The 13,814-nt window shown below is 50.4% G+C and overlaps 5 protein-coding genes across 5 annotated transcripts; 2 read left to right on the top strand and 3 right to left on the bottom strand.

Annotated features, from left to right (window-relative positions):
* Positions 1-1,252: 1,252 nt before the first annotated feature.
* Positions 1,253-1,597, bottom strand: TRV_07569 (uncharacterized protein; the record flags this gene model as incomplete). Its single annotated transcript, XM_003018369.1, has 1 exon — positions 1,253-1,597. The coding sequence occupies one exon, from the start codon at positions 1,595-1,597 to the stop codon at positions 1,253-1,255; it is 345 nt and encodes a 114-aa protein (XP_003018415.1).
* A 157-nt stretch (positions 1,598-1,754) lies between these two features.
* Positions 1,755-6,750, top strand: TRV_07568 (ABC bile acid transporter, putative; the record flags this gene model as incomplete). The annotated part of the gene is made up of 11 exons (XM_003018368.1): positions 1,755-1,906; positions 2,084-2,514; positions 2,592-2,818; positions 2,961-3,156; positions 3,225-3,443; positions 3,509-4,275; positions 4,343-4,505; positions 4,583-4,891; positions 4,943-5,066; positions 5,255-6,070; positions 6,138-6,750. 11 exons carry the CDS (start codon positions 1,755-1,757, stop codon positions 6,748-6,750), a joined length of 4,017 nt encoding a protein of 1,338 aa, XP_003018414.1.
* Positions 6,751-6,974: 224 nt separating this feature from the next.
* TRV_07567 (uncharacterized protein) lies at positions 6,975-7,687 on the bottom strand (the record flags this gene model as incomplete). The annotated part of the gene is made up of 2 exons (XM_003018367.1): positions 6,975-7,579; positions 7,648-7,687. The coding sequence occupies 2 exons, from the start codon at positions 7,685-7,687 to the stop codon at positions 6,975-6,977; spliced, it is 645 nt and encodes a 214-aa protein (XP_003018413.1).
* Positions 7,688-8,502: 815 nt separating this feature from the next.
* Positions 8,503-11,168, top strand: TRV_07566 (uncharacterized protein; the record flags this gene model as incomplete). The annotated part of the gene is made up of 4 exons (XM_003018366.1): positions 8,503-8,808; positions 8,999-9,074; positions 9,132-9,337; positions 9,528-11,168. 4 exons carry the CDS (start codon positions 8,503-8,505, stop codon positions 11,166-11,168), a joined length of 2,229 nt encoding a protein of 742 aa, XP_003018412.1.
* Positions 11,169-11,480: 312 nt separating this feature from the next.
* Positions 11,481-12,056, bottom strand: TRV_07565 (uncharacterized protein; the record flags this gene model as incomplete). The annotated part of the gene is made up of 1 exon (XM_003018365.1): positions 11,481-12,056. One exon carries the CDS (start codon positions 12,054-12,056, stop codon positions 11,481-11,483), a length of 576 nt encoding a protein of 191 aa, XP_003018411.1.
* Between the last annotated feature and the right edge of the window lie 1,758 nt (positions 12,057-13,814).

Raw genomic sequence — 13,814 nt, 5'->3', positions numbered from 1 at the left:
ATCCAGCACGGGTAACAAAAGCACCCCAGGAAATAACCACGAGGTATACGGAGTATCATCTACCCAGTTGTATAGCCAGCAAGTTGTTCTATAGTTAATAGTTGGTGGTGCCGTCTTAATTACCGCTAGGCGAAAGATGCGACAGCGGCCGAAATCTTATAATACGTATGGTAGCTAGAATTATATTAACTAACCAACTGCCGTCGGGTATCTCAGAAACGCCTGTTTCTTTATCACCTGTAAGTATGTATCAAGATCCCGCCCCTCCCCCAAAGCTACGTGGTTTAGTTGCTCGGAAAACCCCCCCCCCCCCCCCCCCCTAGTCGATATAATAATACAAAGTCTGGAAGCACTCATAACCTTTCCGTACCTATATAAAATAAACTAACTCCTCCATGCTAGTTAGTTTATCCCCCGTCTGTTGTGGGGATCACTGCGTAACTAGCTCCTGGACAGGGCCATAAAGATGCAGCTCCTTCATGTTCAGCGCATTCTCGCTTATAGGAGCAAGATGGTCCGGTCACTAGCGAGCCTGTGCTGTGCTCATGCCGCCCATCCAGTCTGGCAAAGGAGCAGCCAGCTGCGCGAGAATCCAGATGCAAGCCAGAACTCAGAAAATCGTTAACGATAAGGCTGCTTCGTTAGTTAAGTTAACTAGCTGGCGAGCTGTTCGCCTTTTGTCCAGAGCCAAGGCTTCTCCGGAGCATAAGTTAGGCGCCCTTGTAGCCACTCTTCCAGCCGTTGATTCTTCAGACGCCTCTTAAATTGGGCCATTGTTTGGGGGCTTCGACTACGCCCCACCAAGGATGTATGTCCGGTGCTCGGTTGCCGCGACTTGGCTGCGGGAAACAGAGAAGCCATTCAGAGGCTCGAGTTGCTGCCACTAATCTAGTTAAACGAATTGGAAATGATCGCCATGGGGCAACGAGCTCTAGCCAACGAGCCCATGGCTCCCAGCCGTGAGCGTGCATCGATGGAACGAGGAAAAACAAAAGAAGACGCCAGTCCTCCGTACGGAGTATCCCTGTCAATAGTAGCTCTGTTAACTAAAATAACAAGTAAGTTAAACTAACGACTTCAGGATGCTTCGTCCGTCCGTACGGCTGCAAAAGGCAAAGCTGCTGCATCCTAACAGCCGGCGCGATAACCTGCAACTATAAACCGGTGAGACTGATGGCCTTCACATCCAAAGGGGAGCATCCTTTACCGGGACCGACTGCACCCTATCTACGAAGTAGATCCTTTCAAGTCATCATCCCTGAACCAGGTAACTAACTATAGTACTCCGTAACATTGGCTCAATTAGAGCTGATGGAAACAGGCGGTTGATATCCCTCGCACTCTGTGCAACCTCTTCGAAAACAAGACAAGTGCCAAATGGTCCCTTCTTTATCGCCCCCCTGAAGTCTGGTGCATTTAGAAGGGCCACATCCTCTTCCTTTGTGATTTTCGTTTGAGAGTTCGGCTCTGTGACTAGCTGCTCTGCTCTACTCCTTGCAATGGCATGCTCGATTGAGGTTGAGAACGTTTTCGGCCCTTCAGTGGCTGGCTCATGTCTCGGAGGATTCGACTTCACTCTCCTCTTCGAAGAAAGCATTCTGACCTTACCTCCTCTGGGCATTGCAGGTAATGTGCTTCCATGACTAGTTATCCTCTCCAATCTCGGTGCTGACCCGTTGGCGTGTCTGTCTAGTTGCGTGGGCAATTGTCCGACTCCTCGCCCTTCGCCGCGAGCCAGCCAAAGCACGAAGATCATGGCTCGCCGCACTGAAGCTGGTACGTGTCATATTTTCCTCGTCTTCTTTGTCACCGTCGTCGTCATCTCCTCCCTCTCCGTCTCCTGCTTCCCTCCCTCCCTCCCTCCCTTCTGCCCTTCTGTCGGCGTTTCAGGTCGAAGCAGTCGCTAGTTCGTTAAACTAGTGAAGTTGATGCCGCGACGTCAGCCTAAAGTTAGCCGGTGAAACTTTGTTAACATCACGTGACAGGCAACCTACGCCGTCCTCGTCGCCCTCCAGACGGCGACGCTCGGCCTGTATGCGCGGCATCAAGCGCCCAAGACGAGACTGACGCTGGCCTGCGCTAGCCTGACGGTAGCCGGGTACTGCGTCCTGGCAGCCGTCTCGTATCTCGAGCATGTACGCTGCGTGCGGCCGTCAACGCTGCTGAATGTTTACCTGGGCGTCTCGACGCTCTTGGACCTGGCGAGGACTCGCAGCCTTTTCTTCATCCAAGACAGCCATGCTGTGGCGTCGATATCCCTGGCTGCTTTCATTGTCAAATCTCTGGCCTTTATCCTAGAGGCTACCGAGAAGCGTCACCTCCTGCTGGCAAAGTGGAAAGATGCTTCTCCCGAAGCAACAAGCGGTGTTATCAACCGATCGCTCTTCATATGGCTAAATCGCTTGTTCATCAACGGTTTCCAGACGTTGCTAACTGTCAATACGATAACCCCTATTGACGAGGAGCTGCTGGCTGCGTCTGAGCCAACTGCCCTTCTAGAAAAATGGGAAAATGGTACGTTTGTTGACTCCTTTAACTTTTCTGGTTTCCCAATCCATCATATTTCGGGGTTGCTGACTTAGTACTCGTAGCTGATAAAGCTAAGAGATACGCCCTGTTTTGGGTGTTTTTCACTCATTATAAATGGTATATCATGGCCGGCATCTTGCCACGATTAGCGTATACCGGCTTTAGCTATTCACAGCCCTTTCTCGTCCAACGGGTCCTCGACTTTACTGCCCAGGCCCCTCATGCTCAGACAAGCAATATTGCCTACTCTCTTGTGGGGGGCTATGCTGTTGTTTATATTGGACTTTCAGTAAGTTAATCCTACTATCCGCTTATCAATCACTCCAAGTCCTTACACATGAATGAAGGTAGCATACGCGGTGTATGAGCATAAAACGTACCGTTTGCTCACTCTATACCGCGGTAGTCTGGTCACCTTTATATTTGGCAAGACTTTGCGCGTCGGCTCCACAAACGAGGACAATGCAGAAGCAATCACTTTGATGAGTGCAGATATTGACCGTATCGGCTACAGCATGACACTTGTTCACGAGGTTTATGCAGGCTTCATCGAGATTGCCATCGCTCTCTGGCAGTTGCACAGGCTCCTTGGAATCGCCATCGTTGCTCCCGTTGGATGGATTATCGGTATGACAACGTCTAATTCCCGACGCCTTGAGACAGGTCTAACCACTTCATAGCCTGCTTGATTATAGGGGTCCCTCTTGCAAAGGCAGCAGCCGATGCCCAAATCCCGTGGCTGGAAGCAATAGAAACTCGTCTTGCTGCCACTGCAAAGTCATTGGGCTCAACAAAGGCAATTAAAATGACCGGCCTAGCCGACATCGTGTCATCCCGTATTACAAATCTACGGTTGGACGAGATTCGTGCCTCGCTTCGCCATCGTGTCTATAGCATACTAGTATTTGTTGCAGGTGAGCGAAGCCAAATAATACTCCTAACAAGGAATGAAAAGATGGCTAATGATGAAACCTCCCAGCATTTGCTTCTTCTGAACTGGCTCCGGTGTGGGGCTTCACCGCATTCATCTTGCTGGCAAAGAAAAATAATACAGGAACATTGACTGAAGGAGTCGCTTTTGCTTCACTCAGCCTTTTTGAATTACTCAATCATCCAATGACCACTATTATTAATGGTTTCGAGAACCTTCAAACTGTTCTCAATTGTTTTGGCCGTATCCAAGATTACCTCAACTCACAGGAGAGAGTGGATTACAGGATACCACAGCACGATAGGAGAGATTCTTCAGTTTCCGGGCTTTCTACTCCTGCTGATACCCTGAAAGATACTATCATTTTGAAGGAGATACAGGACCCTGACTCAAACACCGATGCATTTGTAGCCTTTGTCGAGGGAGCGTCGGTAGGCTACACAATAGGAGGTGACTCGCCAATCCTAAAGAATCTTAACTTCCAGATTCCTCGTGGTGAAATCACCATGGTTTTTGGCGCCGTTGGCTCTGGAAAATCTACTCTTCTAAAACTGTTACTTGGTGAAATGCCGTGCGTATCCGGCTTAATAAGAACTGGCTTCTCTCTGGCTGCATATTGTCCGCAATCCCCCTGGGTTACGTGGGGGACTGTCCAAAGTAACATTGTTGGTATGAGCGAGTGGGATAAGAAGTGGTATGATACTGTTGTTTCTGCCTGTGCCCTTCGTACAGATCTTGAGGAACTGCCAAACGGAGATCAAACACACATTGGCACCCAAGGGTCGAGGCTTAGTGGTGGACAAAAAATGCGCGTGGTAAGTTACGGATAGGCTTTCCGTTAGAAGCGAACTATGTACTAAATGTGAATCCTGTTCTATCTAGTCCTTTGCTCGTGCACTTTACTCCAGGAACTCTACCATGATCCTTGACGACGTCTTGACAGGGCTTGATAGGGCAACCGAGCGGCACATGTTAGATGCAATTTTCGGGCCCAACGGTCTATTGAAGAAGCTAAAGTCCACTGTTATTCTTGCTACAAATTCTGGTAATCCTTGTCTTCATCCTATGGTTACCTAGCGCCTTGCTAATACTGGCAAATAGCGAGCCACCTTAGTTTTGCAGACAACATCATTTTTCTCAATGAAAATGGGGAAATTGCTCGTCAAGGCAACCTGGAAAGCTTTTCAGCAGGTGATGATATCAAACAACTTGCGAACCAATGTCAAACAACTACTACATCTCGTCCAGAGCCACAACTCTCAGAAGACGTGCTGCATGAGCTTGAGATACTAGAAGATCCTGAACTTGAAAGTAGCCGTATGACTGGGGACATGAAAGTATATGCCTACTACGCAAAAAACGCCGGGTGGTGGACTATCTCACTTTACCTATTAGCGTGTTGTGCTTTCGTTGTCGGTGTCACTTTCCCCTGTAAGTCTTAGAAGCCATATTGCTATTCCATGACCTTGCTAATATTTCTAGCCCTTTGGTTACAATGGTGGACGAATGCCAATGATACTAGGCCCAACGAACGTATTGGGTACTGGCTTGGAGTATATAGTGGACTTGCTTTCCTTGCAATCTTCAGCGCTACACTCTCTGACAGGTTTGTGCCTTATCAACGCGTTAATGTGGCTCGGATAGCTTCAACTAACCCCTTCGAAGTGTTTTCAACCTAGTGGTGCTCCCTAAAACTTCGCGAAGGTTCCATGACGTGCTCCTAACTACTACTATGAGGTATATCTTTCATTATAGAGCCTGCGTAAGAGTCGCATCCGCTAACCTTATATATAGAGCTTCAACATCCTTCCTTACTTCAACTGATGCCGGAACTACGGTTAACAGGTTCAGCCAGGACCTAGAGCTTATTGACAATGATCTACCCCAGTCTATCGACCAAGCTGTTTTTCAGTTTCTCTCTGCAATCGTTTCTGGTGTATTCGTCTTCATAGGGGCAGGTTACATAGCAGCGGCCGTCCCTCTGTGCATAATTGTGCTTATCGGGGTTCAATTCTTTTATTTACGAACATCCAGACAATTGCGACTGTTGGATATCGAAGCCAAGGCGCCTCTCTTCTCACAGTTTCTAGAGACAGTTGGTGGTGTTGCCTGCATCCGCGCGTATGGATGGACGCAGAGATACACAGAGCGTCACTACAAAGTCTTGAATATATCTCAAAAGCCATATTATCTCCTTTGGTGTATTCAAAGATGGCTTACCCTTGTCCTGGACCTATTGAATGCTGGGCTTGCAGTTATGTTGGTCGCAATCGCAACCAATGTTCGCAGCGCGTCAACACCCTTTCTGGGTGTGGCACTGTTTAATATCGTGACGTTTAGTTCCACTCTCCAAACACTGGTAACAGCCTGGACCCAATTGGAAACTGCACTTGGAGCAATAAACCGAGTACGCTCCTACTCCCAGGATGTGAAGGATGAGAACCTCCCGAATGAAAATGGCAGTGTACCTGATGAATGGCCCGAGTCTGGCGCCATTGCGTTTAATGACGTATCTGCGTCGTATGACCCTTCTCTAGGCCCAGTTTTGAAAGGGGTTAACTTGTCCATCAACGCTGGCGAGAAAGTTGCCATTTGTGGCCGGACAGGCAGGTGAGTTCCTCTTATTCAGCCCTGCTTTATCTCCTCCTAGTATGTGATTGTGCTCACCATGCAGTAGTGGCAAATCTTCTCTTGTGTCATGCTTGTTGAGAATGCTAGAGATGGATTCTGGGACGATTTTGATTGATGGCATTGACATTAGCACAATCTCCCGACAGCAGGTTCGAAGTCGGCTAAATACACTTCCCCAGGAACCGTTCTTTTTATACGGCACTGTCCGTGACAACGTTGATCCCCTACAACTTGCGGACGATGAAGCTGTCATAGGATCTTTACAGGACGTTGGTTTATGGGAGTTTTTGGAAGCCCGTGGTGGCCTTGATGAGGAGGTCAGCGAGGATAAACTTTCCCATGGTCAGCGGCAGCTGTTCTGCCTGGCTCGTGCGGTGGTCAAGCAGGGGAATATTCTGATCATGGACGAAGCCACCAGCAGTGTAGATGCTGAGACTGATAAGGTAATGGAGGATGTGATTCGTGAGAAGTTCAAGGGCATGACCGTTATTGCTATCGCTCACAAACTCGACACAGTACTTGACTATGATCGTGTTGTGTTATTAGACAAAGGTGAGATTATCGAGACAGGAAATCCCAGAGAACTCCTCGCAATACCTGATTCGGCATTCCATAAGCTCTATGAGAAATTAGCTACTGAAGGAACGCATACGGAATAATGAGATGGCTCGATCATAGTCTCCATTGATCCAGTGAAGCAACAGCAGGGAATAATCATTTTAAAGCCACGACTTATCGTAGCAACTACTTGTGAGAGTCAATGGACAAAAACTTTCCTCTTATAGCAACTATATTCAGGTAATAATTCGATTCAAATGCCACTCTATCTAGCGTAAGACCCTATCAAATACTTGTCTCATTAACTAACTAGGTAGTTCCGTGACTAGCAAAAAGGGTATTCCCCGTATTTATTTTGGTATGCATTAGCAACAAGATCTAGAGTCTCTTCACTAGGAAGTATATCAAATCCATTTGTGTTTCTCTCGCGTACCTGCCGTCTATTTAGCGGCCCATTATTGCGTTCTATCAGTAGTTTCAGAATAATAAGGATATCCTGTATATCTGTTGGCACCTTGGGATGGTCAGGTTTGCTATTTATCCGCCGTAGTTTCGACTCAAGACCCCATTCTAAGGGTGCACCCAGTACTCTAAGATTTGGTCCCTCGTAGAGTATAATATTTTGGTTACCCGCAGCATTGAAGATCTGTTCGCGAGCTTTCTGGGTAAGGAATAAGGAGACATCATCATTTAGCCATTTGCGATTTAAGCCAAGTTTCTTTCCAACTGATGAGAATAGTTCTCTGAGTGCTGGTATAATGTCCTTGTCTCCTGTCCATTGGGGATCGATAATAATATCAATATCCTCTGTCGTTTCACGGCTTTTCAAGTACGAGACTGCAAGGAAACCGCCAGGCGAGATCACGGTGATAGGGGAGAAGGCATAGATCATCTCGTTTTCGCCCATGGCACGGTCGAGTTCAACGAGTCCTAATTCTCGGGGTCAGGGTCTGTTATCAAGCAGCTGGAGGGAGGGAGGGGTAACGGATGCTAGTTACCCTTTTGCATCTCCTCGATAGTAAGCGTCTGTCGCTCCATGGCTTGCCCAACTAGTTAAGTTATTCCTTCTGGGTGATCACACAGGTTGAACTAGGTAGTAGTTATGTCACCGGTTACTCCGTACTAGTCAGTGAACCGAGTCGAGGCAGTTCCCTCCTGGGTGCACCGCACAAAGATAAATCTGACCGCTGCCGCCGAGTGAAATCCCACCCACCCCATGGATGACTTGTCACTCGCGGCCTACCTGCATGGATGTAGTTACCTGTGCGTCGTGCGGGATCTCCCTTCCCTTCCCATCCGGTGTCAGCTGATTACATAAGTTATATATATTACATAATCCGTATGACATAATCACTTACGGGATAACTTATATCCGCTTATCAGATCGCCGGCCCGGCATCCATGTCCATCCATCCACCATCCACCATCCAAAGATCCACCTGAATCTGCAGCGAAAGAAGAGCTTTTTCTACCTAATCTGCAAAGCTCGACAGCTTCGGTCTCAGCCTTGGACAGCTTCAGACGGCGTTAGACGGCCTCAGATACAGCGGATATCGCGTCAAATACTGAGGGTGCAGCTAAGTCATGGCCTACCGGGGCCAGGAAGGCAGATACCCCGACCACGGCGGCCTTCGTTACAGCAGACCGTCGCCCCCAGACTCGAGACAGAGATACGATTCCCCTGGCGGTACGGAGCTGCCTCACTCTCCGCGTTCTGGCCCTTTCCCTTACGGAGTCCTCGCTTTTACTTCTGCTTGACTCTCCCTTTTCTTTGTATTGTTGTATTGCGGCTCCGAGCCTGTGCTGATAGGACCCAGACATGTATTACCGCGACCGTGACCGTGACGCCCAAGATGCCTGGACGGCTGACAGGAGGCGAGAAGACAGCGCAGACGAATATCGTGGTAGTAGGGATTGGGAACCCTACAGACAGTCATCTCGATCGCCGCCGCCGCACCGGGGGCGCTACCGGGGCTGGGAAGGTGGCTACAGAGACAGAGACAGAGACCGTGAAAGCTACCGATCCCCTCCCAGATACGACTATGATGCGAACTATAGTCACAGCCGCAGCCGCAGTCACTCCCACAGCCGATCACGCAGTCGAGTTCGAAGTCGACCTCGGAGTCGAGCGCGTAGTCGAAGTTATAGTCGCAGCAGAAGTAGGAGTGCCAGTCGGAGCCGTAGTGGACGCCACACACGACCATTGCGGCACTACGGGACGGAGAGCAGGGAGGTCATGATGGAGGGCCTGCCAGTTGACATGGTCGAAGAAGACGTTCGAACAGCCCTCCCCGTTTTCCTGTCGTCTGGCTGCATGCTGAGATGAAATCGATTTGTCCCTCTATATAGGTTTCCAGTGAACTTGCCCAGTACTATCATGTTCGGGGCCTCGAGGACGTCCGAGTTATTCGCGACAAACAAACAAGTGAGTACAGTACTCCATAACAACTTCAAATATACGTATTCTGCAAACATCTAACAGACTTAGAAATATCACGGCAACTTGCATTTATCCGCTTTCCTTCCATTGATGACTCGCGTAAATTCCTGGAATTGAACTTCCCAGCTGTACACCTGTATGGCAAAGCCGGGGGCGATGGCCAGGGCGCAAGGGTCAGGATTGCCTACAGCCGTGAACGAGAGGACCGTAACAGGGCTCGAGCCGACGGGGAATGGACCTGTATTAATGTGAGTTCCATTCAGGTACCCTCGTTTTTATGCTCGTGGGCTGACATGTAAAATAGTGCTCAATTGTCAACTATCCTGGTCGACAACGGTGCTTCCGCTGCCAGGCATCCAAACCAGGTATGGCCGAAAAAAAGAAGCAAAATTATATACAAGAAATGATATGTACACGTGCATATCGGGACCTATATAGAGTCTAACATTGGTAGATATTGCCGTACCGCCCGTGGAGGAGACTGTCAAGGTAGCTAACTACGGGGACAACGATGTTTCAACCGACGGCACTCCCTCGCAGTTTCTCCTCTTCCGAGGCCTCGAATCAAGCGTTACCGAGGAAGTGCTGGCCAAGGGCGTTGCGAAGCTTTGCAAACAGTCCAAGTCCGCTGCGGCTTCGGCCTCATCTGGTTCATCCGGGGTCGGTGGAGCACCGGCAAAGAAAGTCGCCAAGGTCGCGTCTACAACCGGCGATAGCAACCTCGGGGCTCGAGATGGGTCAATTCGTCGTGTTCTGTTGGTACGAGATCGCCGAACGAACGAAAGCTGGGGTTATGGATTTGCGGAGTTTGCGACTGTGGAGGACGCTCAGTGCGCTCTTACTCGCTACACATCCCTCGACACCTTTACCATCTCCTCGAAGCCAGTGCTCGCCTCGTACATCCACGCTGGCGTGTTTGTACCGGTTCTTAATCTCAACCCAGGTGTTCATAGCAGCACTACAGGTACGAACAGTGAGCTTGAGCGATTCACCTTTAGCCCCCTTGGCAATTTGGCTGCGAAGCTGGCTTACTGGGATGAGGAGGCATATGCCAGCGAACTCAAACTTGCCACGGCTGCTGCCACGAGTGAGCTCAGTGGAAAGGCAGGGGGAATGGCCTCCGCCTCCGCACAGAAGACGAGTGCTGCCAGGGCGGCGCACCCTGGTCGGGATGGGGAGAAAGAGAAGAAGAGGAAGAAAGTGGAGGCGACAGCAGGGGCTGCTGCTGGCTCTGCAACGAAGAAGATCGCCATGGCTTCGCATCTCCAATTCTGGAGCAATCGCCATGCGGAGTTGCATGGCATCGATAGGCGCAGCGCCGAGACGGGCGATGGGGATCACTTCAACGACCCCGGCACGGCCGCTGCCCGATCACAATCCCAGTCGCAGGCATCAACACCACATCTCCAACCGGTCCAGCAGCAGCATCAGCAGCATCAGCAGCCAGAGCAGCCAGAGCAGCCACATTTACAAGGACAGCAGTCCTACGCCGACCTTAACCGACTGTGTTGTTATCTATGCATGAGAGAGTTCAAATCAGAGGCCCACGTTCGCCAGCACGAACGTCTGAGCCAGCTGCACCGCGAGAACCTGCAAGATGAGACACTGAAGGCCAAGGCACTCGCTAAGCTGGCAAAGAAGCGAACGCTCGCAGCGGACCAGACAGAGTATCGCGATCGCGCCAAGGAGCGGCGGAAGGTGTTTGGTTCGTCGAAGAGTAGGAAGAGAGAGGCTGAAGATGACCGCCAGGATGAGTACGAGCAAGGGCCTGGCAGTAACCCCGTTGGCTCTGATACTGCTGCCAGCCCTCCACCAGCGCTGTCCAAGGGTGCTGCCTTGCTAGGGAAGATGGGCTGGTCGGCTGGCTCTGGTCTCGGGGCGGAAGGGACCGGCATGAAACAGCCGGTAGCAGCAGACTTGTATGTGCAGGGCGTGGGTTTGGGTGCCCAGGGTTCAAAGGTTGGAGATGCAGTCCAGGAAGCTGGCCGAAGCACGCGTGGGAAATATGATGAGTTTCTCGAGAAGACTCGAGAACATGCCCGCGAGAGGTACGAGAGGATGAAGGACGAACAGGGCTAGCCATGTCCATCCAGGTACATTATCTCAAACTATACTACTTGGTAGAAAAACCATAACGGTAGACCCGGCTAAAAGGGGTGTACCTTGGTAGATGTGATTTGGAATTTTTAGCGCCCGTTTTATCTTGACTTTTTAATACAGCAGAGCAAGCGGATGCTCGCGAGTTAATATATATAAGATTATGATAACGAACAAACCGTTAAATAGGGTTGTATTCAGTGGAGGGATCCATAGAAGATGCCAGGAGTTAGTAGTATACAAATTCTTTTCTAGTCTTACATGCAGAAACATTCTAGGATTATTAGGGTATCATCACCTCTCTTTCCCCCGCTCATTCAACCAGGTTTTTCGGATTTCATCCTGTGCCCGTTGCTTCTCGGCCTCCTTCGCATTTGCGTTCTCCTTGCTGGCCTTCCGATTCAGCACGGAGACAACCCATTCCTCCATGTCTTCCTCCACCTGCTGTTCCGTCCTCCCCGTGCCATCAGCTCCCAATCCACCACGAACTATCCTCCGTAGCTCGTCGAGGGTCTCGAATCCAACGGCTTTCATCCCTGCTCCGACGCCGAGAATGGCCAGGGCCAAGACATTGAGAGTAGCGAGGTTGAGAGCCTCCAGGGCCTCAAGCGGTGCGCTGACGTTGGGTTTGTGGTGGGAGGCGGTAGTGTAGAACTGAGGGATAGCAGCCAGACGGCGGCGGTTGAGCGAGCGGCGAGTGATAAAGGTCGAGAGAACAAAGAAGGCTGAGCCGCCTATAAGCAGCTTTGTAGACGTAGGCAGTGAGAATGCAGACTGTGTAGATGGTGAAGCCGTGGATGCTGAGGTCGAGGCTGAGGATCGCGGTTGTTCAGGCTGTGGCTGCGGTGTCTCTCGCGCCATGGTGGCCATTGGAAGGTCGCAGAGCGGTGCTGCGGTATCTAAGAGGGTATCGCTTCGTATCCGCGTGCGTGTCTAGTATCTCTCCGGACTCGCTTTCTGCTCTCCTTCTAGCTGCTCGTTGCTGGCGCTGCTGAGGTTTGGCTGTCGACGTTGATATTTCCCAGTTGGGCGTTCTGGCTGACAAAGTCTGACGCCAAGCCTTGAATGCACATTATTTCCGTACGACGTCAACATCAACATCGACATCAACATCGACATCAACATCGACATCAATATCAACATCGACCATCGACCTTCAAAGGTCAACAACAGCCGACAACGAAAGGTTGAGCGACCAGCATACGCTACACCGATATCAACAGGTCTATCACGATCAACGAGCGGTGGCAGCAGCAGATGACTGATCTTCAACTTTGCACTACGGGCGACATCGCCATCTGATAGGGAGCGACCATAATTACTACGCTGGATGCTACACCGCAGGCTGCTAGGCCGCATTGATTCCGCACACCTGCAGCAGCGTGTTTCTATTCATATCCCGTGTGTCTATTTTCATATCTCAGCCATCGCTCGTATACGGGAACTGCTGTCGAATCAGTTCGTGCAGATCGAGGCTTGTTGAGAGCCATTCATGCTGGCCAGCTGTTCCTCTTGCTTGCTACTGCAACTTAAACCGAAAGCCACGCTGGACTAGCGTGCACCAACGCATACATACAGCCAGACAGAGAGTCAAGAGTAACTTTGACCTTGGAATGTAACATGAATGGGCACTCCTGAAGGGAAAAGATAAGGCATGACTTGTTCGTGGGCTGATGTGCATCGTAGATATACTTCTCCCACCGCCGTCCGTGCAGCATCTCTTGCCTATCAGATCGCCCAGGCGGTCTCGCTGCATGCTCGCCAAAATTAGATGCAAAATCAATTCCATCTCATCAGCATTAACTAGATGTATGTATCCAAGGAAGCCAAGCAGCTGCCGATGTTTCGACGTCCTCATTTTTCCTCCTCCTTTCCCCCCTTTCGCTGTGATGGGTCGTGCAGCGTTCGTTTCGGATATCACGAGGCTGAACGCAGTGCGGGCCGATAGTGGCTTGGGGGGAAGTTGGGTTACAAATTGTTTCGGCGAGATTAAGTCGCCATGAAGATCGAGAGTGAGAGATACACTCAAGTGCGTTTGACAATAATACAGAGTATTGTGTGAGGATGCATAAGATCGGAGGTACAGCTCCCACGGAGGCGAAAGGAGGCAGCTCTCTCGGCACGAAAGGGATATCTCCCACACCCCATCACTATTCCCCAGGCCGAGCCGCTCGGCAACCCTCTGATTTGAAAGGCATGCCGGACGCAGGTCGCCTTCTCACGCCTGCCATGCGTTCATCCCTTGGTCTGCAGGTTCAGCATGGCCAGCTGCAAGCATGGGCAAGGGTGACGACAGGATGAAGGCTCGGCTCGCAGCGATCGACAGCGAAGAAGTTGACACTCTAAAATCGAGCAGCGCAGGTTCTCACCAGACTCAGGCTCTGTGAAGCAGAGTTTTCTTTCCTTGTACTCCGTAACTTCTTTCCTTTTTATTTTATTTTTGCACTTGCTCGTTGCTGCTGCTGCTGCTGCTCCCTGAGAGGGAGAAAATGAGATCGTATCGTGGTCATCCATGTTCCATGCATAGCCCGGACGTGTGCCTGTTTCAGGAGCCAGACACGGATACGAGCCATGAGGTGAGTCGATCAGTTCCTTCCCCCTTTACCCTATCTCTCTCTCTCTCTCTCT

The sequence above is a fragment of the Trichophyton verrucosum genome (assembly GCF_000151505.1).
Source record: "Trichophyton verrucosum HKI 0517 chromosome Unknown contig01029_1.f1.exp, whole genome shotgun sequence".
Classification (NCBI taxonomy): Eukaryota; Fungi; Ascomycota; class Eurotiomycetes; order Onygenales; family Arthrodermataceae; genus Trichophyton; species Trichophyton verrucosum.
This window is presented reverse-complemented; position numbering and strand designations above follow the sequence as displayed.